The 26,404-nt window shown below is 54.5% G+C and overlaps 1 protein-coding gene across 5 annotated transcripts in view; it reads left to right on the top strand.

The window, feature by feature from the left end:
* SIK3 (SIK family kinase 3) overlaps nt 1–26,404 on the top strand; it is a 51,902-nt gene that overhangs the window by 9,384 nt on the left and 16,114 nt on the right. For 3 of the 5 annotated variants that reach the window (XM_080357889.1, XM_080357885.1, XM_080357887.1), the window contains exons 2-13: nt 14,998–15,114; nt 16,113–16,176; nt 20,267–20,428; nt 22,159–22,283; nt 22,769–22,892; nt 23,761–23,879; nt 24,219–24,329; nt 24,457–24,600; nt 25,103–25,183; nt 25,296–25,405; nt 25,551–25,704; nt 26,155–26,310. In XM_080357889.1, coding sequence (XP_080214015.1) covers nt 15,073–15,114; nt 16,113–16,176; nt 20,267–20,428; nt 22,159–22,283; nt 22,769–22,892; nt 23,761–23,879; nt 24,219–24,329; nt 24,457–24,600; nt 25,103–25,183; nt 25,296–25,405; nt 25,551–25,704; nt 26,155–26,310 — 1,392 coding nt within the window. In that variant the 5' untranslated portion in view covers nt 14,998–15,072. The remainder of the gene's footprint in view (nt 1–14,997; nt 15,115–16,112; nt 16,177–20,266; nt 20,429–22,158; nt 22,284–22,768; nt 22,893–23,760; nt 23,880–24,218; nt 24,330–24,456; nt 24,601–25,102; nt 25,184–25,295; nt 25,406–25,550; nt 25,705–26,154; nt 26,311–26,404) is intronic. The other 2 variants (XM_080357886.1, XM_080357888.1) reach the window with 1 other exon arrangement.

Here is a 26,404-nt window from a genome sequence, read left to right on the forward strand (position 1 = left end):
TGTAGCCTAGTGATGAGGGAACTCCCCTGGGAGGGGATAGGCATCGCTTTCCATCTGTGCTCCGGGGACTGTTTATGTATTTTGTGTTGAGAATTGCTGGATAAAGCACATCCAGAGCTGCAGTCTCACCAAGAAGCCAGCGAGTTTCTGGGGAATAACTGGATTGTGCTGGGATGGCCAACTGTACTTCACCACCATCGTGCCTTCCCACACTTGGCTTGTCTCTTTAGACTTGGTTTTGGGACAGGGACCTCAGGTATTTGCAGGTGACTGCAAGCTGCTGAGTAACTACAGCTTGGTGCATTAATACATTCCAGCTGCGAGTATTGACCAAGCACAGGAGGCTCTGCGAGGGAAGGGCCGCGCGTTTGACCCCTTCACACAACCCGGGCTGCGAATATAGTGCAGCGTGCTGGAGAACTTCACCAGAGGACGAGGTGGTTGTCAGGAGCTATGAGCTGCAAAGGACAGTTTTGTTTAGATCTCATGATTAAGAACCTTCCTTTCACTTTAACTTACTACTTCAGTATCTAAATTGCTTAATGAGAGCGTAATATGAAGAACTAGCATGGTAGGAAGCATGGTTTCCAGGAAAGCCTAAACCACAAGGGCTTTATGAGAATCTTGGGGGTGGTAGGGGGCAAATCCTGCCATGTACTTATTAATAAGGCAACCGAAAAGGGGAGGCACAGGTCAGAAGGCAGGTTATATTTTAATATTTTCAGGCATTGCTTCGTAAAAGGTGGGGAAAGGTAAGGCAGTTGCTCAGCCGGTGAGATGTACAGAACTGGTGCTTGCTCGCTATCAGGGGCAGAAGCTTCAAGGGCGTTGTTGCATAAAACAAGCCCGGTCCTGTAACAGTTTGTTTAGATAAAAGATCCCGAGAGCAGGGAGCAGGAACCTGCAGTTACCCGGCAGCGCTGGTTCCGCGGGAGGCTCTGCCGGGCGCAGTGTGGCGCGTGGCCCCGGCGCAGGAGCACGCGCTCGGGCCACGGCACGCGAGCTGCGCTGCCGGGGTGCTGCTGCACGGCACGGGGGTGCGGGCTATGCCTATAGCGAGGGTCCCGCAGCCGCTCCGCTGCCCGCCAGGCTCCCCCGGAGCCGGGGCCACGGCAGCGGCGCCCTGTGCGCCCATCCGCTCGAGATCGCGGAGTCTATGGGATCACAAAATCAAGTCGGAATGGGGAGCTAAACTCCTTGGTAGCCTCTGGTAGAGATCAGGCCCTATGTAGGATTTCTGTGGTGCTTAATCTTTGTAAATTAATTCCCTTAAACAGCCACTGCAAAAACTCCGATCTCTAACCATATATCTGCGCTTCTTGACCAGAGCGTTAGAAGCCCAGGAAAGCACGTGTGTAATGCCGAGTTCATGCTATCTTCAACACGGACTTGCATTGTGTGTTTTCTCCTCGAGCAAGCCCTCTGTCAGCTCTTTGAGAGAGAAGTTCTCGTGGTGCTCGCGGAACTGCGTGCGTCTCCTGCCGTGCTGTGCAGGTCCTGGGTGCAGTGGGAGTGGGACGGGGCTGAAAACCTGCCTCAAGCGTCATCGCTCCGGGCCCCGGAGCTGCCCCGCTGCATGGTCTGTGTGTTCAGGTGCTGGAGGGCTCGTCGATGCTGCTTTTGACTGACCTGCTTGTTTTGTGCTGCAGCTGATAAGTTATTGGTGCTGTTCATCCTCCTTTCCGCACACCTCTGCAGTGATGTACAGCTGAAGCAAGGATGAGTAATGCTTTTTAAAGAAGTGTTGCTCTAACCTTTTATGCTGGATGCGTAGATTTAACATTTTAATCTCTAGATTTTCCATTGCATTGGGATGACTGTACATTCCTATCAAATGATTCACTTGATTAGCATAACTTTTCCATGAACCAGAATATCTCTTCAGACCCCCAGAGCAAGAGAGATCCGAAGCACAACGTAGATGCGTTATTGAACACTTTGTGTGTTCTGCAGCCGAGTGCTGTTCACAAGCAGGTCGAAGCGGGAGCCTGTCCTTCCTCTCCCCCTACCCCGTGCCTTAGTTCCCTCACATTCCATTTGGGTGACGCTGGAAGGCTCTTTCTCTTTTTCCCCGGCGGCCCCGGCAGAGCTGTTTTGGCTCAGCTGGCCGGCTCCCCTGGGCCGGGCAATGGCGGGAGTGCTGCGGCGCGGGACGGAGCAGGACGGAGGGGGGCGCGGGACGGAGCGGGATGGAGGGGGACGCGAGACAGAGGGGGGCACGAGCAGCAGCACTGCCGAGTGATCTCAGCAGCTGTTGTGGCAGAAATGCCGCCCGGCAGCGCGGCACGGCCGGTGCCAGCAGGCACGGCGCATCGCGTGGCAGCGGTGTCATCGTGATAGATGGAAGCTTCGCAGGAAGGTGATTCCAGGCTGCTCCTCCAGTCTTGTTAGTGTGTTTTTTTTCTTGTTGTGAAACAGCTCTGCTGATGACATTTGATACCGTTATCTCCCTTGGCCGCGGTCCCTGCCGTGGCTGCCGCAGTTGAACGCTCCCTGGCTACAGAGCTGACCCTGAAGCCATATTCACCTGTTAGGGTGTGAAACTGTATTATTTAAACTTTAACTCCTCTTAATATGATTTGAAATTTTAAGCATTTCCAAGTTGTTAATCCTGCCGTAACGACAGGTCTTTCTTCGCAGCTCGGTGGGATATGCAGGCCATTTGTGCAATATGGTGCTGCAGCCGGTTACTTTATAGTCAGGCTCTATTGCCTGACCTCCGAGCCTGGCTCTTGTGTCTGTGCAGGAGAGGAAGAACGTGACATGTACCGAGGGGGAGCTGTAGCTTGTAAGAAATGAGTTTTGGTACAGCCTTGCTGACCGGAGTCACTTATTCCCCACAGGCTTGTGGCTTCTTTAGAAGGTGCATGTGCTGGCCTTAGTTCATTAGTTATCTCAGACGTCACCGTTATGTGTTCTCTAGGACTCTACCACATTCCATAACCGGGGAAAAGTTCTCGTTTTCCATGAGGTAACGGTTGCATCTGAGGAATTTTTAGTATGTGCTGGAATAGAAACTCATTTTCATTTTGTCCCTGAATCACAGCAAGTGAAGCTGAGTTGTCCAGAGCCTGAGTTGTGCGCCACACGCGTCTCCGTCCCTTCCCGCACTCTTAGCCCTCTTCAGAGGACAAGGAGCCCCGCACAACTGAGCTGCTAAACCTCGGCGCTTCAGGGGAAAACAACGCGTGGTTGACTTGGTGAGGAAGGGGAGCTGCGTTTCTACTGGATATCAGGATTGGAGACGCGTGGAGCTCCGCACGCTCCCCATTCGCGGGGCAGACGCTCGGGAGCGACGCCCGTGTCGCAAGAGAATTCCTGGAAAGGCGACGGCAGCCGCGGTGACAGGAGCAGGACTCGGCACGCACGGGGAGACTGCGGGCGCTGGGCGGCTTCCCCGCGTTCCCGTGTGTGCTGGAGCCAGGGAAAAAGGCAGATTTGGGCACAGGGTGTTTTCCCACTTCTGGTGGCCAATGATGCTGGGCTGGAGCTGAGGCCCAGCTCTGTGTTGGGGCTATCCTCCGCTCTCGCCTGGCTGGGATGTGGATGTGTGGACGTGTCTCGAGGAGGAGAGGTGGAGGGGTCCGTATGGAAATGCATGGGTAGGGATTTGTGGAGGTGGGGGCAGAGGGGAACGTTGTGGGGAGGGAAGGAATAGTATGTTTGCTTTCTTGGAGGCTTCTTCACTAGTCTGGATGGTTATCATGATGTTCTCTTTCTTTCCAAGAAGAGATATTGCAGCTGAAATGTAAACTCGCTGGGTTGTCTCGTTTCCAGCATTGAGGGCAGCATCGATTGTCGGTGTTACCAGGCTTGCAGGTGGTAAATAAGATTATTTTTTTTTTAATCTGCATTTAAGGAGAAAAAATAATCAGCCATGCAAGACGGCGTCTTTATCTTCTTGCTGCTACAGTCAAAGTTAATAGAAATCTCATTTATCTGCTTCTGGTAATGTGTCCCTGGAGTGCAAGGTCATCACAACTGCTACAAATGAACGAGGAGGGGAGACGGGCAGTGCGATGTGCAGGTCCTGCTGGCGGGCTCGGCTTGCAGCCTCGGGTGTGAAGGGAGGCTGGGTTCACGTCACTGCCTTACATAAGGCTCTCTGTGACGGCTCCCGAGGTTGCGTGGGGCTGGGGGGCTGCGGGGTGCTGCATTCGGAGCGCCGGGGTGCTGCGTTCGGAGCGCTCAGCAGAGCTCTGCAGTGCCGATTGTGGAACCTTCACACAGCCCTGGGCTTCTTTTCGCCTTTGGTATTACAGTTTTTCTGGCATTACAGCCGTTTTGGGTGTCTCACATTGTAGTGCATGGTAGGTTAGAAATGTTAAAGAGCAGAAGAATGCGGTTAACTTATAAATTAGCTACCTAAGGCCGTGCAGTCAATATTTGGGTAAAATGTGGATATCAAGTGTGAATAAGCAACATGCTGTGTTTGGATTGCTACACTTTTTCTTCGTGTACAGCTGCCATGAGCATCGTGCCCAAGACTGGGAAATGGCTTGTTCAGTCCGCTTCCTACCTCTTTTCATCATGCACTTCAGAAGCAGCGATGCCGTTGGGAAATGCCTTGAGCACCCTGTCCTGACGTCGGCCGGCAAGCGGCGGTTCAGCAGCTGCTCGTGGCATTTGCGTCCCGGTCCTGTGATTCTCCAGGTTTAGAATCGGGCGGCTCGGTTTCCCGGACGTGTCATTTGATCTCGATACAGTACGAGCACCGTGCTGAGCTCCCCGCTGGCTGCACCGCGCAGGGGACAAGAGCTGGAAGGCGCTGGTGCTGCAGGGCCAGGCCGTGTGTGAAAAGCTGTCAGGCTGCTGGCAGCGTTTCTGGAGAGGATGGGGGGGGTCTCGCTCCGGAGTGGAGATCCTGCCCTCCAGCACGGCCTCCGGTAGTCCTTACAGTGAAAGAATCGCTTTGGAGCTTGCATCTGTCCTCTTGAGGTAGGGCCATGGCGATCTGCTCCTGTTCCATATTTAGTACCTTTCTGTGCTGCCATTTCCAGTTAAGAGTTCTTAAAAAGAAAAAAGTCTGGTAAGGAGAATGCAGCCCTGACTTGGCAGCCTGTGTGCGTAATCTCGGGGAAGTGCAGATGTGCATCTTGGAACAATTTACTCCTGGTTGTGTTCGGGGCTACCAGAGCGACTGTTTGTTCCCACATCTGGAGCATGGTTTGAGAAGGTAATTTAAACAAATGGAGTGCCACTTCCAATTTTGCAGGCTCCTAGTTTAGGAGCCAAAGCTGTCGTCTTGGCCCCAGCGTGCCCACCCAGCCGCGTCCGTTCCCACGTGCTCTGCCAGGCCTGTGCAGAACCTGCTATCTGGGGGCGCATGGCCAGCACCACCTGGTAGAAAACCCACTGCCTCTGCCTCTTGTGGCTGTTTGAACTGGAGAATTACCTTAACAGGCGCCGCTTCTGCGTGCGTTTTGCTGTGCTTTGAGATCTAGGTTAGGTAAAATAACTCAATGGTTTGTCCTTGATAGTAAATATTTCAGTCGCTGAAAGAAATCTCAAAATGTGGTGTTGACTTGCTAGTGCCATTACTCCTGACCTGTTTGCTTTAAGAAACGGGAAATACTGTGAAATGGGAAAACCACCCTGTTTGGAGATTGTGAAGCGTGAGGTGCGGGAGGGCGCGATGCTGCGTGTGCGGCGGGGCTCCCCGGCGGTGCCCAGCGGGTCCCGGCGGCCGTGGGAGCTCCGACCCGCCAGTCGCGAGCGCTGCCCGGCCGTACAGGGACAAAAAGCTCCCAGATTCGGACACACCAAGCTGTGTGTTGCAGACTTGCTTTAAGACCCCCAAACGGATCTGTAGGTTGGCTTTATTTGTTTGGGTTTTGTTTTCGTGCGGTTTCTGCACATAGAAAAGAGGCTTTGTCCTCTGTCGGGCCCCGAGTTTCCCGCGCACAAGGGGAGGCATTGAGCGAATTCCAAGCTGCGGCTTTGCTTCCACGTGCCTCTGCTGCATTTACCTGTATTTAGTGCAGGGCTCTGACTCAGTGTTTGCTCTCCAGTATTTAAACATTCCCTAGAAGTTAAATCTTTTAACAACATTATTCTTCACACCAAGTGCCTGTAGAAGCCCAGTTCTGCAATGCCTACGCTCATGTATTGGCTGCTGTCTCACTCCCTCGGAACAGGATTTACGGTGGCGAAGCAAAGCAGCAGCCACAATTAGAATTGTGGTACTCCAGGGCTGCAGTCTGCGTTCAAAATAGCAGCGTCTCTTCTCCAGAAATACTCCAGTTGTAGAGCTGGGGTGCAGCGAAGGTGCGTGACAAACAGCCTCAGGACTCCATTGGTGCTGAGGGCAAGCGCTGTTGGGGCAGCTGAGCCGCGGGTGCCGCGTGTCCCCTTTGCCGTGAAGCTGCGAGCACGGTGGAGCGGAGGAAGGAGTTTGTGCTCGGCTGGAGCGGCAGCACCGAGGCCGTGGCACCAGCGCTGCGGTGGCTTTGTCCGGTGCTGGGACCCTGCCGGCCTCGCTGCCCCCAGAGGCTGCTGCTGTCTCACCCTTGGCAGGTTTGCAGCTCCCAAGTGTGTGTGTTATCTGTGGGTTTAAGCCCTTTCTACTGATAAGGGAAATCAGATACTATTGTTGGAAGTGGCTTGTAGGCTTCTCTAGTGTTGTAATTCAGTTCTACAGCAAAGTGAAAGGTGATTCTTCGATAAGTTGGTCCAAGGAGTTAGTGCTGTGGAAAGGTCTCCTGTCAAGCTTGCTTTGTTATGAAACAAATTGAAATCTTTAGTTAATCTCTTTGTATTTTAGGGGGGAGAGGCAAGCTCCCCGCTCTCTTTCTGGCGGAGGTGCTGCTGTGACTGGACTGTGGTTTTAGGGTCCCTAGTTTTAATCTATCTAGTAAATGTCTTTCCTGAAGTTGGTGGTGCAAGCACTGAAGGGTTTGGTTTGGTTCTGCTGCGGAGTGTGCGGGATTGGGGTGACCAAGGGGCTCTCACTGCTCGCGGTTCTTTATCTTGGCTGTTGAGGGTTAATGTGTTGGAGGCTGCATTCCTTACAGCTTCACTTTTGGCTTCTCTTCCGAAAAATTTCCATTTCATAGCAGTTTTGGAGTGAGGGCTGGTGATACTCTGAACCTTTCCGCCTGAAAACGTTCTTTGGTGTAACCGGGGAAACAGAGGCAGCGCGGTGGTTTTCATGCCCAGGGGAGCATGGAGCAGATCTTCCTGACAATAACATTACCCCTCCCTAAGTCAGCTAATTGAGGCATTTTTAATTAACGGAAGGAGTGAAGATGGTCGGTAGAGGCAATGCTTTTAAGGAGGAAAGTGCTTGCTTCTGTATTCTTAGCACCACAAGGAAAATCCTGCCGTAGCGAACGCATCAGTCCTGCTGGCTGGTGCGGGTTCCTCACAGACACACTGGCTCACGGCCGTGCCCAGCCCACGGTGCCACCTGTGCCCACGGTGCCGCCTGTGCCCAGCCCTCCAAGTGCCACCGAGACACCTCGTGATGGGGACACTGCTTGTTTGTTCCCATAGAAACCTCCACCTGATCCTGGCACGCAGAGCGAGGCTGCTGAGCACATCACCAGCATCGCACTTGTCGCTTTATCCTGTGCTTTGCTGCCAGGCTTAGGAAGATGTCCGTGTGAGTTCACATTTCGGAGCCCAGAACGCCATGCTCCCAAATGGACTCAATGGCGTGTGCAGCGTAATAGCGGTTGGTTCCATCTTATCTGTCACTTTAGATTTCCTCTGATCCCAGTGCGATATTTAATGTTTTTACAGCCGCCTTCTCAAAGCAGGAGCTCTTGTGCTTCTGCCCGTGACCGCACACAGTGCAACTGAGAAGTGCCATGTGTGCCGGTTGCTGTGCGGGCCAGCGCGGTGTCGCGGGCCAGCGCGGTGTCGCGGTGCAGTGAAAGGGGTTGTCAGACAGGGTGACGGATTCCTCTGAAGGTTAGTGCTGGTTGCAGAAGGGAAGCCAAGACAGCGGTGCTTAATATCTTCCAGAAGTCCTGCGCTTTAACCCTTCAGGAGCCTGGGGGAAACGCAGCGGAAGGCGGTGCAGCGGCTCCCTGCGGCTCTGCGCGTCCCACTATCCTCGCGGCTTTGTGAAGCCTCATGTTGACACCTGATCCGGGTGTTTCCCGCCGGCCCTGGCACCAGACAGTCTCGCTGCGCGTCCCCTGTCCCGCGGTGTCTGCGTTGCAGCGCGCCGCAGTTGTGCGTGCAGCGCTGTGGCTGTGTGGCGTGCTGTGACAGATTGCTTCCTGCCTGCCGCTACATTTCCAAAACCCCGAGCTGCTGCTAAGCAACTCGGTGCGGGGGTCTGGCGGCTCCGCGGCAGAGCCGCTCGCAGCCTCCTGCGATCTCCGGCTCCGCGGGCTGCGGGCAGGACCATTAGCAGTGTGAAAATGGGCTGGCTGGGGCGCACGCAGGTGGTCTTGCAAAGGCAAGAGCTGCACGTATCATTTGCCGTGTGCACTGCTTCAGCCGTCGCTCGGTTCTGCGCAAAGCAGCAAGAAATCCATGGCAACTGAAGACTTCGCGCTGGGCTCTTGCGAGATGCTCTCACTTGGGTGTGATGTGTGTTGATAAAGCTTTGATCAGACACTGATGGGCTGTTTAGTTTTCACAACACTGGCTCTTTGTCAGCCACTTCAGATCTGAAAATGGCAATCTTGAGATGTCAGGAGCGCAACGTGTGAGCGGTGGCCAAGCACCGCTAAGGTCTCCTGTCACAGTATTGACAGACGGGTGTTAAAGCTGTTGGTAGCGGGATCCGGTTTGTGCTGAGCGGGCTGCGGCGCTGGGCTCCGTCCTCCCCTGTGCTGGACGGGCTGTGGGGTGCAGAGGGAACCCAGCGGTGTGCGCAGGGGGGAGCGCCCACAGAACAGCGGAGGCTTTAGCTGAAGGTGATCCGGCACACCTCTCTGGATGGATTTGACTTTCGTATTCCTTCCCTGGGCTTTTCAGAGGCGTTGGCATCCAGCAGCTTTTCTCAGCAGTGCTGTATTTCCCGGTGTCCCTGTGGCCTGCTGCAGTGTGGGGGTCCCTGCGGGTGTCTGACATGTCGGGCTGGTACCCTGGATGAGTTCATGATGGACAAAGGCGAGAGCATCCCCTGTTGTCACCTCATTTTCCCCAACCTTTCCTCCATTCCCCTTGATCTAGAGCAAGGTCAGTGTCATGTCCTCGTGGCCTGACCTTGCTGTTATGTTCCTTTGGACAAACATTCAGCTGCTTCATTACTTTCTGGGTGGAGGGTGATTAAGGAAAGGATGTGGAGGCGGTGCCTGGGGTGGCGGGTAAGCTGTAGTGAGAGGGAGCCAAGGTGGGCGAGCGTCCTCCCAGGGTTTGATCCGCAAGCTGAAGCCCAAGCCCGTGTCCCATCAGGCCGGGGCAGAAACACGTCCGCTGGCTGGGGTGAGGGGTCTGAGCCTCCTCTGCACAACACGTCGTGTTACGTGAGCAGGGGCTGCTTCTTCACATTGCATTTCACTCCTTAACCCGTTTACATTCATTTACATGTACCTCCGTAAGGTTCTGCGCTAGTCTGAGCTCATTCAAAAACCGGTTTTAATTAGCAAGCGCAGGCTTTGTGCAGTTAGGTGCAAGCTTGCTTTTGATTTGCGTAGAACCCGCGGAGGTGGCGCTGCCAAGTGTCACAGCTCGCAGGGCCGAACACAACCGTGTTCCTTGCCGTGCTTCCCTCCCTCACCCCCCGGACCCACACAGCGTTTGCATTGCCTGGATAGATCCTCCTATAATTAGCACAGGGCCACTGCTAATGAGCCAAGCAGCAGCTGCTTTCCCATTAAGTGTCTGTATGTACGATGTGTTTTACACCTGCCACTCAAGTTAGATTTGACCAGATAGTGGCCTAATTTGCAGCTTGGGTTTTGTGAACCTATTAAAGCGTGCAGCGCTTTGGAAAACCTCAGTCTCTGCAGGGGAAGGAGTCTCGTTAGATCAAAGGTCCCGAGGCAGAAACAAGATGTAAAGATGTCACGGAGAGCTGGCGCTGGGGTCTGACAGAGCTGGGAGGGGGCTTCTTCCCTTAGGCTTAAGCTGACTTCTCATTCTGGTTCTTACATATTCCGCACTTCCAGTCAAGGTATGAAGGAGTTTGGTTAAGCCACATAACCAGTGAAGTTCAACTTGCATTAAGTATCATAGTAATTTTATAAGGCTTCTGAACTAAAAACAAATTAACAGCATAAATGTCAGCTGAAGCCACGGAGCTGGAGGGGTCTTCTCCTCTTGTAACCGGGTGCTACATAAAGGGATGAAGAGGTCAGCTGTAATGCAAACATGGTTCAATGTCAGCCTGGTGGAATTTAGAAGAGCCAGGAATTGTGTGAATATAGCAGACTCTTGTTTGAGTTGGTTTGCTGTGGCTTGCTCTGCCTTTGGTTCAATCTAGTGTTGTCTTCCTCTCACTGAGGAAGAAGAGGCTGTAGAGCCTGGGACTGGGAGGTCCAGCATCTGCCCGGGGCTTAGCAAAGCTTCTGGCGGTTGGTCTGTAAGAAGGATAAAGCCTGAGGTGGCTGTGCCGTGGCTTGGGGAGTTCCCGGGGTCAGCTGCGGGTGGTGCTGACCCGTGTGTCGCAGCAGCCGCGCTGCTCCCGTACAGCTCTGCCGCCAGCCCGGCGCGTCTCCCCGCTGTGTGTCCGCAGAGGCGGCGATGCCGTGGCCCTGCTGCCAGCTGGAGAACCGCAGCACCTCCAGTTTGCAAAAGCAGGCCCTTGCTGCACCGAACCGGCTTATCTGCTTGGTGTCTGCAGCTCCGTTTCCCGTGCCGCGCTCTGCAGCCCCAGCGCTGCTCGCAGCCGGCGCTGCAGCTGAACCAGCGTGTGTGGCAGCCGGAGACTCGAGTTCCCTTCGCTCTATTGTTTCCTGCTGTTACCCCGGGTGATGACAGACTTAGGAGAAGCTCTGCAGGGCTGCACTGTCGTGACCTGTGATGTGGGGTAACCGTGCAAGTGGAGGAGAACACAATTCCTGGAAGCCGGTCTTAGGAACGTGCTCAAGCTGGCTCGCTGCTTGCAGAACGTCGCTTCTCATGTGCTGTGGCCAAGCACGCGGGAGTGTACCTGTCCCCCGTGCACATCTTGGAGCAGGAAGCAGGAGATGTGCGTTGGGGATGCAGTCGCTGTTGGAGGCTCGCGCTGTGAGGCAGCGCGTTCCAGGCGGGGATGTTCACCTCGTGTTGCTTTTGGAAAGAGAAGCTGCAGCTTCCAGGGTGGTGCCGGCAGGAGGAAAAGGAGCAGCGGGTGTTGTGGGGACACCGAGAGCCCAGGGTGCGCGGGGCTGCGGTGCCATCAACGTGTCTATCAGCACTGGGACCCGCGCTGAAACGATGACCCCTCCTTAACGGGCCTTACCTGGTGTGCGGAGCCATAGGCATGAATGCGATTTGTGTGCTTGTCATTGGAATCTCAGTCCTGCTCCCCAGGGACCGAGGAGAGGTCAGAGCAGGGCGCAGGTTCACACGGGCACCGTGTTGACAGTGCAGCGGGCCGAGAGGACCTGCACCTCTTGACTTTTCTCAAAACACCATCGATATTTTGTTCACCTTGTGCAAGAAACAAGTCGCTGCATTGATTGTGAAGAGGGATGTGGACAAGGTGAGAACTTCCTTCCTGAGCAAATGCAGCCTTTTGATGCGCATCTTGGTCCACAGTTTCCTGCCCTTAGTGCCTGCCAGCGTTTGCATTAGTGCCCCCTCCAAAAGCCGCCGCTTTTGCTGCCAAAGGGCCTGGGTTTATCCGCTACGTCATGTTTAGTCAGGTGCTTTCTGCTGGTGAACTCTGAGGAGAAGAAGCCTCTTTCGCCTCTGAGCTTGTCGGGAGTCTTGCTGGTTCACTAACAAGCGGTTGCCTGGGTATCTGGAACGTCAGAGAGCCTCTTTTTGTCGAGCTTTCTCTTGTGACTAAAAACTGTACACTTGCCTACTTAAATCAGGAGCGATCACTTTTAGTGCCCTGAGCCCCAGGCGGGCGGGTGCTGACAGCTCGCCTGGCCAGCACGCGCCTCCGCCGTCCGCCTGTCCGTCCGGAGCCGGCGCCGCCGCTGCTGACGGACACCTGTCCCGCTGACACGAGCTCCGCCGCGGCAGCCGGGGCTCACCGTTTGGTTCTGTTGATGTGGCAGTGAAGCGGCTCTGCACGCAGCCGCTCCGCGTGTCCTCTGGGTGCGCGTGGTGTCCAGCGCCGCGTGTGGATGTGACCGTGCCCTGTGCTGTCGTGTGCTCGGCCTGGGCTGAGCCTGCCCTGCTTTTCTTTTATTTCATTTTATTTTTCCCTGTCCTGACCGTGGTCTGTGTTACCGAGTTCCCCTGAGGGTCGCGTGCAGTCGGTTTGTGCTTACGGGGGGGGTTTGGACCCCTCTGCAGTGCTTAATCCACACGGCTGTGGCTACGGAGGGTTCTCCACCAGGAACGAGAGCAGGAGGACTCCCCTTGAACAATTCTAGGAAATGTGTTTCTCCTAAGTAAACATGTTGATTTTGTTCTCAACGCGGTCGATTTATTGGTGCCATCTGTTGGCTTTTGTTGCATCGAGGAGATCAGTTGCTGACTTAGGGGAACGTTACTGGCATCATTCCACTTTTATAACGTTGCTGATGAGACTGATCCCAGGGTCACATCCCAACAGCAGTGGGTTTTCCTTATCTCTAACTTGGGCAGCTAGAGAAACAGCGGAACTCAGTTGCAAGAGGTGGTTTCTTTACGGAATGATCGTCCCTGCAGGAAGGCTTAATTGTAGTTTAGTTATATTTAGATCTAAGTGAATGTGCGGCATGAAGTAACAGATGTGAGTGAGGACAGGGGCTTTACTTTTCCCTCTGTTCACTGCAGAGCAGGAGGAGGAGATGTTGAGCGTGCGGCTCCTCCGCTGCAGACGGCCCGTGCTCCGCTTTGCCCTGCCTGATGCTCCAGGCAGGGTGGCTGCCCTGTCCGTCTGTCCGTCCTGTCCTGCCCCTGCACCCCGCGGTTCATTGCCAGCCTCGCTTCTCTTCCAAATAACTATTTCTTCCTCAAATTACTACTGCAAGTTTTGCTTGGATCCAAGAAGGAAAAAATGAAGTGATTAGCGATGGAGGGAACATTTGCTAATTAGTAGCAGCATGTGCGCTCCAGGCTCGGCGTATATCCTACTGCCTGCAAGCGTCATTAACTTTTGATAAAAGAACACTTAATTTTTCAGACTCCTTTTTTTATACTATTTCATTGTTTTAGAAGTTAGATCATGGTTTTCTTCCACTTCTACTTGTAGCTGAATTTGTGTTTTATTTAATGAGGCTTAGTCCTGCTCCCTCCTCTCTATTTTGTGTGGTATTTCTAAGCACTTCATTTTGAGTTTGCGCTTTTTTTGGTGTTTCACTACCTGCAGGTGACTCTCTGTGCAGCCCGGCTGCTGTGGCCAGAGCCCCGGAGCCTTGTTCCTGCTGTCCCTGAGTCGTCCTTCCAAGGGACGGGAGCCCATGAGCCGGCTGGGACACACGGGGATGGAGCCAGCCAGGCTCTCTGGATCAGCTTGAGACGCTCCTTCCCTCTGGGGAAGGACTGAGTCTCCTGGGGTGGTTTGGGGCCCCATGTGTGGAGCACATGGCACAGTGAGGTGACAGGTGACAGGTGTGGGCAGGAGGGGCGGCTGCGGTGCGCCCTGCCCACGCTGTCAGCAGAGGAACAGCAGCTCGGTTCGTTTTGCCTGGCCCTACTGGCCGAGCTGTGTTCAATCGACTGCTTCAACTACCTTGAACTTGGCCAAGAGCATCAACTCAAGCCGTATAATTAAGCTGGGAAATGAGATTTCCTTAGAGCAAATATAGAGCTGGGAAGTGAGTAAGGAGCTCAGGAATACTCCAGATCTGTGGATTTTCGTTTACATATTTGTGCCTGAAAGTGACTCATGGCTCTTGGTAGACATCTTGGCTTCGCTCTTTGAGGAAGCTTCTCTTAGCTTTTTATGTATTTTTGATGTGTTACAGAAGCTCGTTCTTGCAGGGGAGATCCTTGGCGTTGCTCCTGCCGTTCCATCGGGTCACCCTGCAGTTTCTCTGATGCAGCCGGTGGTGCCGGTGCCTGTCGGTGCTGTGCTCGGTGACCGGGCAGTCTGGCAGTGCCGGTGCCTGTCGGTGCCGTGCTCGGTGACCGGGCAGTCTGGCAGTGCCGGTGCCTGTCGGTGCCGTGCTCGGTGACCGGGCAGTCTGGCAGTGCCGGTGCCTGTCGGTGCCGTGCTCGGTGACCGGGCAGTCTGGCAGTGCCGGTGCCTGTCGGTGCTGTGCTCGGTGACCGGGCAGTCTGGCAACGTTCCTGGACTCTGAGTTAAAGGTTTCAAATGAAAGAAACAGCTTATTGTACTCGGTGGCTTCCCGGGGCTCTGCTGTGTTCTGCTTACGTGCAGGGCACTTATTCCCCTGGCAAGGATTTTATCATAGAACACGAAGCTTAATTTCCATGTGCTTCAGACTGTTCCCTTCAAGCTCCCGAAGATCCTCAGTGTGTCATTTGTTTTCCCTGAGCAGCAGCGCTGTTTGAGCACCACTCAGCGCTGCCCGTGGGCTTTGGCGCTGGAGGACGCGTTTCGGGTGGCATGCCGCTGTGGTTTTGTCCGTGGACATGGCACATCTGTGCGGAGCACTTGTCCTCGTCCCCAGCGAGCGCTGGCGTCTCTTACAAGCGTTGATGTAATCGGGCTCTGGGCAGATCCTTCGGGTTGTGCGTGGTCGGTGTTCTTACCGCGCTGCTGCCCTGCCTGCCCGTCCCTGCGCCTTTGCTTCTGCAGCCTGCCCAGACACAACCTGCGCCAACTGCGCCCGAGCGCGGCCACTGGGAGCTCTGTCAGAGCGGGTCTTCCCCAGGGAGAGTGTCCCTGAGTCGCAAAGCCTGTGCTGGCTGTTGGTGGAGCCCCTGTCCCGCACTGGCCGCTCTGGGCTGCTCGGGAAGGTGTTCACTCATGCAGCTGCTCCCCACACTGGAGTTGAGGTGCTCAGGAAGGGGTTCACTCGTTCACTTGTTTTCTCCTTCTCCTAGGTTGCTATAAAGATAATTGATAAGACGCAGCTGGATGAAGAGAACCTGAAGAAGATCTTCAGAGAAGTTCAGATCATGAAGATGCTTTGCCACCCGCACATCATCAGGTTGTACCAGGTAGGAGCTCTGCAGTGGCTTTTTGGTCCCTGCGCGCTGCAGCTTCGCACTGTGCAGTAGCGCTGGGGTTCTCAGTGCTCCGCTGATCCCCAGCACGGCAGACCCGCTTCGCAACGCTGTTTGTGGGCTTTGTCATTTTTACTGCACAAACGAAGCCACCCAAGGTGGAATCCACGTCTGTTGCCTTTTGCACATGTACGTGGTGCTGCCCCTCTGACTGCACAACCGAGTAGAACAGATAATAAGCTACTCAGCATTAACAGCGCAGCTGAGGCCGCTCTTTAGCACCCAGTGCCTTGCCTATGCTTTGCTTCTCCTAAAAATGTGTGTAGAGCTGCTAAAAATGGGCTCTAATCTGGCTGGAACATGCGGCGTCCCCAGAGCGGAGCCCAAGCTTTGCTTTATTTCTGATATTTCTGTATTTCTTGAGTCATGGGCCAGTCAGTTATTGATTTGGCCCCTTTGGCAAAGTTGTCTTGGTTCTTTCAGTGCCTGACGCATTGGAAGGGTGAACGGGTTGGGTTGCGGCCGACCTGGAACATCTTCCAGGCTGCTGGAATGAGAGGCGAGCGGGGAGCAACCCCAAAGGGCAGGGGAACAGGAGCAGTGTGTGCTGTGATTGGGGAGCAACCCCAAAGGGCAGGGGAACAGGAGCAGTGTGTGCTGTGATCGGGGAGCAGCCCCAAAGGGCAGGGGAACAGGAGCAGTGTGTGCTGTGATCGGGGAGCAACTCCAAAGGGCAGGGGAACAGGAGCAGTGTGTGCTGTGATTGGGGAGCAGCCCCAAAGGGCAGGGGAACAGGAGCAGTGTGTGCTGTGCTCAGCTTAACGCTGCCCGTTGACACTCTGTTCCTTCACACAGCTCCATCAGACGTGGCAAAGTCATGCTCTGGTTTGATGAAAGCACTCCTGCGTGCTACAGAAGGAATATTCTCGCAGTTAATTTCTTTTCGCACATGGCACTCTCCTTATCTGTCACTTTGCTGTCCTTGTGTGCAGGTAATGGAGACGGAGAGGATGATTTATCTCGTGACAGAGTACGCCAGCGGAGGGGAAATATTTGGTGAGTACATTTATTGCCTTCTTTAATCAGATAATGCACTTTGTCAACTACAGTAAACTGAAAATAGCTGCCACGCTCTCCTGTTTCAGCGGAGAGATGCCCTTCAGCCTGAGAACTTTCCATTGACAAGCGGGGTAAAGAAATAAACGATACCAGCTAGATGGAAAATCACTTCTGTAACCTCTGTTTTCCTTCAGTTTCGCTGACGGGCGGTGCTGCTCCTCTGTGCTGCCTTTGGGATCCAAGGTGTTGGCAATAGTCATCTGGGTGCATTTTAAAGTGGTGCCGAGTATTTTGCTTCCCAGCAAGTGACGTGCACCTTGTTGACGACAGCGGAAACGTTGGTGTTTGTTAGTGGCTTTCAAAGAAACAGGCGGTCCTGTGCTTCTCAAAACCCGGGTGTGTTCTTATCTCCTCGATATCTGGTGTTGTCTTAGCATGTGTGATTTACATCCACGTTGAACTCCATTGTCTGTTCACAATGTTTTGGCTGAGCTTTCTTGACCACATAAGCTATTCTTTAAAGGAAAAAAAAAAAAGCCTCTGTACACAATTGCAAGAACTGTTGACTGATTTATTAATTTGTTTGCTTTATTGCCATGACCAATAAGAAAACTTGTAGAAATAGAAATTTACTTACACGCTGGAATTTTGTGCCAGATGATGGAGTCAGGATTTTGCAGGGCTGGTCTTCAGTAGCTTGGCCAACACAAACCTCAGAAAAGGGGCAAAATCCTTCCTGCTGGAATCCTCTTGAGGCAGCACCTGGTAGGGACAGTTGCAGCTGTTCAGGGGAATGGAAACACTCGCCCTTGTGTCCCATCAAACCATTGCAGAACGTTGACTGTTGGTGTCGGAGCCAGTCGCTCTGCCGGAGCTGAGGCGCAGTTGTAATAAAAGGTAAGGCTTTTAGTGAAGGAAGGAAAGGAGAGTAAGATAACTTGAGCTGAGAAATGAGGGTTTCCAGTGAATATCATCTCATAGCAGCCCCTCGGTACCTTCGTAGCTGGTTGTGGTGCCTCCTGCTCCACACGGTCCCTGTCGCTGGATTCTCCTCGTTGGAGGTGGCTGCAGGAAGCGCCATGGCTGCTGTTGGGCACCGTGGGTGGCAAAGCCGGGCTCCCCAGCCAGACCTTCCCCTCGTGTGCTCAGCACGAGTCACGCGCCGCTCCGCTGCCTGCGGGCTCATCCTGCCGTGCGCAGTGAGCCGCAGCTGCAGCACATCGCTTCAATGTGTGGTGCTTTGCTTGTGTGCAGCCCGCTGCAGTAAAGTGTAAATCACTTTTTGCTTTTTCTGCCTCTTCTGTTGAATTTGGCAGAGATGGGTTCATCTTTTAAACCCAGAACTATGTGCAAGCTCATATGCAAACTTGGAATGAATTCTCCTGGTTACAAAAATAGCCTTCTACATGCGTGGAAGTGCAAATCTAATTGCTGTCTGAGATGTTCCGTGCTGCAGTGACTTCAGCCCGTTAGCACGGCTGGTTTCCGTGGCGCTGCCCGGCTCTCACGGCCCCGCGGCCGGGAGCAGCTCTGCCGTTGGAGACCCACGCAGGACGCTGCGTCCCCGCTCGCCTGTTGGGCTGTTTTCGGGTGCTGCAGCGAGGCCCTGCGCACCCGCGGCGCTGGAGCAGAGGGGGAAACACGAATCTCAGCTTTCTTGTCATTAGAGTTTCCTGAGGAGCCATTAAGACTTTGTTCTAACAGCGGAAGCAATTTTCGGGGAGGAAGCAGCAACCCATTTGGGAAGGTTTCCTTGCGTCGTTAGCGTCTCCCGTGCCCGTGCTGTTGAGAGCCAGGCCCGCGGCGCAGGTTGGCTTTTCTTCGCTGTTCCGAAGGGTGGAACTTTGTCCGTGTGTCTGTCTGTCCAGCCCCATTCTGGGAGGCTCGTTGGAAGTCGCTACAGGGCTGGCACCGGGTGCGTGGGCAGGGCCGTGACACTGGCTGGTGCTGAGCATTCAGCACCCTCCGAGTCTCTTCTCTCTTTCTCAATTGCCTCAGCATCTGCACAACCCAGGTTTTCATGTGAAAGGGATGGGGGTCCTCAATTCCCAGTACTGGGAACATCCTATAACTCCGTGTTTGTGGAGCAGCACGTGGGATTGCGGGGGAGATTCACTCCTGCCGTGGGCTTAGGCAGTGAAATGTAAACTGTTGGATTTGTCCCCATGCGTGTTTTGCGTGTGCTTGGGTTGCTGGTTCGACACGATGAACAAACGAATGTCTCCTTTGAAACACAGGGCGCTCTTTGTTCCAGGCCCCTTGAGTGTCCTTTTCTGACGTCAAACAGAATATAGGCTGAAAGTCTGTTTTGATTTCAGCCATTTACTATGAATACTGTAAATAATCTGCAGTCCTTGCTAACAAGAACATGGGTGCTTGGTCAATTAACAAAAATTCTCAGGAAACTCGACAAAATTCTCCTCTGGTTAGTGTGGTTGGCGCGTCTGCTGTCTCTGCCCGGTCTCCCATCTCCTCCCGCGTGTCCTGAGCTCTGGTACCGTCTGCGGGCGGCCTGGCTGCTGCCGGCATTGCAGAATCACCAAACGCTGGAGCCGAACTCAATCCGCCACACGGAGGAGACGTGAAGCTTGGGCAGCGCTCGCTTGCCAGGCAGAAAGCACCTTAACTGCACAAGGAGCCCGGCCAGAGGCGAAGGCTGGAGACATGTGCCTCAGTCCTGCCTCCGAACACGAGGATGCTTTCGCTTCGGTGTAGGATTTCTCTACTTTTTAACGCAGAGAGCAGCTCCAGGTGCTTCATATAAATACAGAGGACAGTGACTGATGTTTTTAGGGACCGTGAAATGAAATCGCATGTTCCTTCCTCTGGAAAGCGCTCAAAGGATCAGCTCTGCCTGCCTCCCCACCAACCCTCGCACGAGGGGTCACAGCCCAGCCTGGGGTGGGTGCGCAGATCCCTCGCACGAGGGGTCACAGCCTAGCCTGGGGTGGGCGAGCAGATCTCTCGCACGAGGGTTCACACGGCCTAAGCTCGCAATGGTTAATTTTGGCACACAGTTGCCCGTGGTGGTATGTGAAGTATTCTGTAGCTTCATTGTTTCTGCCCTTCCTCCGGAGCTCGCGCGGCAGTGGCGGCGGCTCCGCGCGCCGTGCAGGACTCGGGACCGGCCTCCGCGCACATTTCTTCACGAAAAGGGAAATTTCACGCCTAATCTAAAGAGGTTTCTTTTTCACAGCCTAAGCAGGACTGACTCATAAAAGCGGCAGCAGGTTTGGGCCCAAATGTACCTAGGAGAGCCTGGTGGAAATACACCTGCTGCAGCAGCTGGGTTGGGTTCCCTGCCCGCAGGAGGGTCTCTGTACTGTCAGGATTGCTGGGAGATGGGCGCCTTGTGCTGGGTTGAAGAGCTAGGCCGCTGCGCTCCCGCGTTCAGGTGGAACAAAAGCCGTGAGTGCCCTTGGGCCGCGTGGGAGCGGAGCTGCTGTCTGTCCGTCCGTGCAGCGCTCACACGGAGCAGCCCTTGCTGAGCTCCGCTCCGCGCGGTCCCTCACACGTCTGACCGTGCAAATGACTTAATGAGAGGTGACTGGGCTGTTGGAGATAGTCAATTGTGCTTTTCCTATTAAGTCAATTAAGGGTCCTATTGGAACTGGTGACGGGTTTTCTTCTCTGGTCTGGTTCCGATTTGCTCATGGAATTAAGTTTATCCGATGAATAAAACTTAATTGACAAGTTCTCAGAAAAACAACTCGCTCTGTTGCACAACATGAGTAGTCAGACACAAAGTAGGTTGCTGTGCAGTCAGAAGCCAGCAGAACGGCTTTGATGGATCTCGGTAATTAGTATTTACTGCAAGTCAATTATGTCGCAGGTATTTTAATTAATGAGTGACTGGGAAAAATACAACCACCTGATGAGAAAGCTTCAGAAGTGATTTATTTGTATGATTTTCAAGAACGGATACCTCTGTGGAGCTGGCTGGTTTAAAGGAGTTTATGGGGTGAAATGAGCTGCTCTTTCCTCCTTTGCCCAGCGCTCTCTGGAGGTCGGCGCCGCGGCGAGGGGCCCGTGTGGCTCCTGCTCTGCGTGCCAATGACCGCTGTGTCCTTCGCTTGGTCCCCTACAGATCACTTGGTGGCCCACGGGCGCATGGCCGAGAAGGAAGCCCGCAGGAAGTTCAAGCAAATAGTGGCTGCCGTCAACTTCTGTCACTGTCGGAATATAGTCCACAGAGACCTGAAGGCAGAAAACCTCCTGCTGGATGCCAACCTCAACATCAAAATCGCAGGTGAGCCGAGCGCGGGTGGGAGGAAGGGAAGGGAAGGGGAGGGAAGGGAAGGGAAGGCAGCTGCTCGAGTCAATAACCGCAGGCACCGGCTGCTTCCCGGCGCTCAGAGGGAAGGAAGCACCGTGCGGCTAAAGGAAGCGCTGGGTTTCTGGGTGGCCTGCTGCCCAGAGCTGCAGCTGCCAGCTCGGAGCCAGGAGATTTACATCTCCCTGCAAGTAGCGCAGAATAAAATTTAAAAAACTGCTTTGGCTTTGCAGGCGGATATGGGGCTGTAGACACTGCAGTGTTCCAGTACACTGGATAATGGGTGAGACTTCATATTGGAGAGTGTTGGAGTCCTGCTGCCAGTTCAGGGCTGGTGGGAAGCAGGTCAGAGTAGGTGAGAGAGAAAGACGGAGGAGGAGGCGGCCGTGGTGCTGCAGAGCAGCGCAGGGAGCGGCTGCTGGGACCGTTCCTGCGGGCTGGCCGAGCCGGAGCGGCCCCGCAGCGCCGCATGTTTCACCCCCTGCAGGGACAGCAGCCCACGTTACTCAGTAAACAGGCCCTTGCAGTCTGGCTGTGGCGTTGGACCAGGCAGTAGGGGTTTTGCTAATAACTGCCCGTCCTTGCACCTGCGTGCCTGTGACCCTCCGCTCCACCAGGCTGAGCCTTGGCTGCCGAGCTCGGTGCTGCACCCGCTAGGCTGAACTTTATTTAGCCGTGAGGGATTATGTAGCAGCCGATTGAAACAAGAGGATTTAACACCGCCCTGGTCATCTCATTTCATGGGCTTTTGAATTGGAGGCGCTTATACTTACCGTTTAATTCTGCTTGAGCATCCTGCATCGCAGAGCAGTTCTGGAAGGCACTTTGCCCCTTCTCTTAACAGACTGCCTTGGAGAGCCTCTCAGCTTTTACAAGGGTTTGTAACTTGATTTTTGAAAAAGTGCTTAGGGCTATGAAGGTTTTCAGTCTGTGAGCAATGGTGATACTGGGAGTTGGGGAACACTCTTCTAGCTTGATACCCCCCTGGAGAGGAATCAGGCCTGTTCCTGCTGTTACTGTTCTCCATGTACCATCCGTAGGTGTTAATGTTTGATTTGTAGTAAAACGATTGGTGATTCCATAGGTTTCTGTCACTTGGAGGAGGGAATGGGGGAGGCACAGAGGGACGAGGGGCCGTTTGGAAGTTGGGCTGTCGGGAGCTCTGTGTGAGCAGCACGTCCCGTGTCTGTCTGATGCAAACAGACTCACTAATGATTTGAGGCCATCTGGTGTTCATGGGCTAAAACCCAGCGGTGGGTGTGCAGGGCGGCGGGTGCCTGACAAAAGGTTAAACATTAGCCCAGGTAGAAGCTGCAGCAGGGCTGGAGTTCCTGGCGAGGTGCCCCCGTGCTGACCAGCTCTGCGACTGTCTGAGAGCTGGGGAAACTTTTTAATCTAAGGGAGCTGGAAAGTATTTTCCTTCCCAGTCTCTGCTCCCGAATGGGCTGGGCAGGCAGTTCCCACCCGGTGCGGTGGTGTTTTCCTTGGCAGGGATATGGAGTGGTGATTTGAAAAGTAGCCTGGAAAAGCTGATTTATGGTATAGGATTTTCCAAGTATTAACTTTTGTCCCTGTAACTCATCAATTATGACTTGACACTAGTTCTTCCATCGTTTCAAGAGCAACAAAAGCAGCGATAGCGACTGGTCCCTTTCACAGCAGCCCTCCCAGAGTCACTCCTGCAGAAACACTCTTTGTTCTTTCAGATTTTGGGTTCAGTAACATCTTCACGCCTGGTCAGCTGCTCAAAACGTGGTGTGGGAGCCCTCCCTATGCTGCTCCAGAGCTCTTCGAAGGGAAGGAGTATGATGGGCCCAAGGTTGACATTTGGGTATGCGATCAGCCTCTTTCTCTTGCTTGGATCTCATTTTTGGTTTGTCTCTTTGGTTTTGCTTCCTGAATACATAGCACATGTCTTGGAGAAAAGCCTCTGATATGGCACAAAATGTTTTTCAAAGAAATGCTCATAAAATTTTAGTCTGGTTACTATGTCACCTGTTTTCTTTATTGGGAGGCATGGCACCAGAAATATTATTATATTGTGCAGAGATGCGCTTTAGTAAATCCCAGTTCAGTTCAGTGCTGTGGGATGGCACAGTACTGATCCAGCAGGGCTGAAAGAGGAGCCGCAGCTTTGGTCACTGAGGGTTTTGCAGAGAGAACGTTGGTGCAGGGACTGGGGACGGTCCCCTCCAAGGTCCGTTCCCATGGGGTTTGCGTTGCCCACTTTGTTTTATGCCATTTCCAAAGTGCGTGCGGCGGTGTGCCGGTGCGGCGGTGTGCCGGTGCGGCTGCTGACGCGTGTGTTTGCCGCAGAGCCTCGGCGTGGTGCTGTACGTGCTGGTGTGCGGCGCCCTGCCCTTCGACGGGAGCACGCTGCAGAACCTGCGCGCGCGGGTGCTCAGCGGGAAGTTCCGCATCCCCTTCTTCATGTCCACAGGTGAGGCGGGCGCTGGGTGGGCGCAGGGCGGGCGCTGGGTGGGTGCGGGGCGCCCTCTGTTCACGGACCCTCTGCAGCGCTGCGGTTACAGCCCGGCAGCTGCTCTGTGTGCCGGGCGCTTGTCCGCTGGGTGCTGCGTTGTAACGCAAGCTAAAACGAGATCTGAATCTGGAATTTAGAAACCATGATACTCTTACTTGAATTTTCAGCTTTCATTTATATAACTATGTGAACTACAGCAAAATGTCAGCAAACATATACTGGTTTTAAATTTTAGGAAATGTGAAAGCTAAAAATGGCATAGTGATTGAGGGAACGTAGAGGCTTTCACTGAACTACTTTTAGGCAAGAAGCTTTTTACAGCATTATGGCGCATGGATTTCCAGCAACAGCCCATCAGAGATGAAGGGCTTGTCTCTGTTTCTGCTGAAACGCTTCTGAATGCTTGAGTAACAAACGTTGGTTTTGTGGCGCTTTGGAGCGAGCGCAGATCCCGGCCCAGCTGGGGGAGCCCCCGCGGTGGCAGCACGTGTGGTGCACTGGACAAGCCCCTCACAGCGAGCTGTAGCTGCGTGGCGAATGTTGAGAGCATGCTTTTCCTGTCAGCCCCCAAAGTTATGTCCCCTGGCAGCAGGGGAGGGACAGGGTGACAGCGTGCCACCCAGGGGCTCCAGCAAACAGTGGCTCCCTTCCTTCTAGCCTGGGGCCACCAAACATCTGCAGCAGAGTAGCACAGCGGGGACTGAACGGTCGTGAATCACAGAGGGAGAAGCGATGTTTTGGCTGAGAAGCGCGTTGCAGCGCCAGGCTGGCTCCTGCGGCCGCGGGTCCCTCCCCGCGGGTTGCTCAGCTCGCTCTTCCCTTGCAGAATGTGAACATCTGATCCGGCACATGCTGGTCCTGGACCCCAGCAAGCGGCTCTCCATGGAGCAGATCTGCAAGCACAAGTGGATGAAGTTGGGGGAGGCGGACGCGGAGTTCGACAGGGTGAGCGGGAGGGAGCTGGGCTGGGGGGCTGCTCGGCGCCTGCCACACACGGGCTGCGGGCACGGAGCGCTGCTGCGCGCGTTCCGCCTGTTCGAGAGCCGCCTTTCCGCTCCCTGTGTCTCCTGGCCTCGCTTTCTGCCATGCCCCCCATCTTCGACTGTTTCTGTGTCTGTCCCTTGGCACTGAGGGCCTGAGGCCCTGCATTTTGAATTGGTGTGCCGTCAGCCTCCAGAGCTCACAGCAGCATGCAGCCGCAGCCTGTGCTTTGGTTCTTTGGAGCGCTGTGACTCGTGGGTTCCTTTGGGAGCAGCGGCGCTGAGTCTGTGCCTGTTCCCCCAGCTCATAGCGGAGTGTCAGCACCTGAAGAGCGAGAGGCAGATGGAGCCGCTGAACGAGGACGTGCTGCTGGCCATGGCGGACATGGGGCTGGACAAGGAGCGCACGATTCAGGTGGGACGCGGGGCTGACACTCGTGTCCTGCCTTGTGGTCATGTTTGCTCGTGGCCTCTGATAGCCCTGTGGAGTGTTTTAGCGCTTGGCGAAGGGAACTGACCGCTGCCTCCTTTTTCTCTCGCAGTCTTTAAGAGCCGATGCTTACGATCACTACAGCGCAATCTACAGCCTGCTCTGCGAGCGCCTGAAGAGACACAAGAACCTGCGCATTGCGACATCGCCAAGCGTACCCCGGACCATGACCTTCCCCGCCTCCACTAACATCCAGGTCCGTCCTGCTTGTGGGTGTCCCTCTCCTGGCAGGACTGTCAAAACATTCCTTATCTGAGAACTTCACGTGTATTTAGGCTGCCAGAATTAGGAAGAGTTTAACTGGCTGTGGTTTAGCAAATCCCCTTCAGCTGAAGTCTTACGTGAGCCTAGTGCAGAGCAGAACTGACCATGAAGGTTGCTGCTGGAGAGCGGGAGTTGACGCGCGGGGGCTGCTGTGCGGTGCTGCGTCCTCAGCTCGTGCTGCTGTGCAAAAAATGAACGTTTGCTTTCAGACAGGCTGGGCCACAAGGGAAGCGGGAGAGATGCTGACCCTGCCTGCTCAGGAAGGGGGGAAGGGAAATGAGGCAGCCCCTTGAGAATTCAGAATAAGCAGATCTCCAGTGGCTCCAGGGTGACCTCCCGGTTCCCAGGTGGTCAGTTCTGCACGCTGCTGTTAGGGTGGAGGGGCCGTAAGAGATGCTGCCTTTGTGTCTGCTGATCTGGATCTCTCTACTCAGCAGACAGAACAGACGGGCAATACCATGAGCATCAACGTGCCACAAGTCCAGCTCATCAACCCTGAAAACCAAATTGTGGAGGTGAGGCGGTCCCCATGATGAACCCCACCAGTTCCTTTCGCAGGCTCATGCTGGAGCCTTGTGCTCGATCCTCACATTCTATTTCCACATCTCCAATGTTTTGCCTGCCCAGACTGACGGAACGATGAACTTGGACAGTGACGAAGGGGAGGAGCCGTCACCCGAAGCTCTGGTCCGGTACCTCTCAATGAGAAGGCACACGGTTGGAGTAGCTGACCCACGGTTAGTGTTGGATTCTGCCTCGCTGTGACCATTTTCCAGAGCAATAGAAGTCTTTTTGTGAAGGGAAGCTGAGCGCGCTGGGCCCATGGGTGGTTCTTGTCACAACATCACTAATTAGCCTGTTTGTATCAATGTTATTGCACAGGACGGAAGTCATGGAAGACCTGCAGAAGCTCCTGCCCGGCTTCCCCCGTGTCACTCCTCAGGCTCCGTTCCTGCAGGTGACCCCGAATGTGAACTTCATGCAGAATGTGCTGCCGAGGCAGAACCTGCAGCCCACAGGGCAGCTTGAGTACAAGGTACGGAGCGGTGCCCTTGTCCCCGCTGCGGGCCGTGCCCCACGACACGTGTGGGGTGCGTGCTCACGCTCGCTTGCTCCATTTGCCACTTCCTGGACTCCATAAGCTTAAAGTTTACCCTCTTGCTGTCCCTTTTGGGTGTGATTCTGGTTGGTCACTTGAAAAGCTCATGAATGAAGGAAAACTGCAATGTGAAATTAATTATCTGGCTGAGGAGAAACAGGGCTGTGCTGCCTGGTGTTGAAGCTGCAGGTTGCAGCCTGCCCGGCAACTAAACCGAAGTGCAGGGAAATAGAGAGTTAAACCCACATTGATCCCTGCTGCTGCCTCTCTGTGCCCCAGCGCTGCTGCTGGTTCATCCTGCATCTCTCCTGAAGACCAGGCGGCCGCTGTGCCGCTGTGCGGGCTGGTGAGCAGGGCCGGGGTTGGTGATGGCGCTGTGTGTTCCAGGAGCAGTCCCTGCTGCAGCCCCCCACGCTGCAGCTGCTCAACGGCATGGGCCCGCTGGGCCGCAGGGCGTCGGACGGCGGAGCCAACATCCAGCTGCACGCACAGCAGCTGCTCAAGCGGCCTCGGGGGCCCTCGCCGCTCGTCACCATGACACCAGTAAGTAGCAAAAGGCAAGAGGAGAGTTGGTGCTGCACTTACAAACATCTCCTCCCGCTGGCAGAGGCGGCTGCCCCGGGTGACAGCGGGTGCT

This window comes from Nesoenas mayeri (assembly GCF_963082525.1).
Source record: "Nesoenas mayeri genome assembly, chromosome: 22".
Taxonomy (NCBI): Eukaryota; Metazoa; Chordata; class Aves; order Columbiformes; family Columbidae; genus Nesoenas; species Nesoenas mayeri.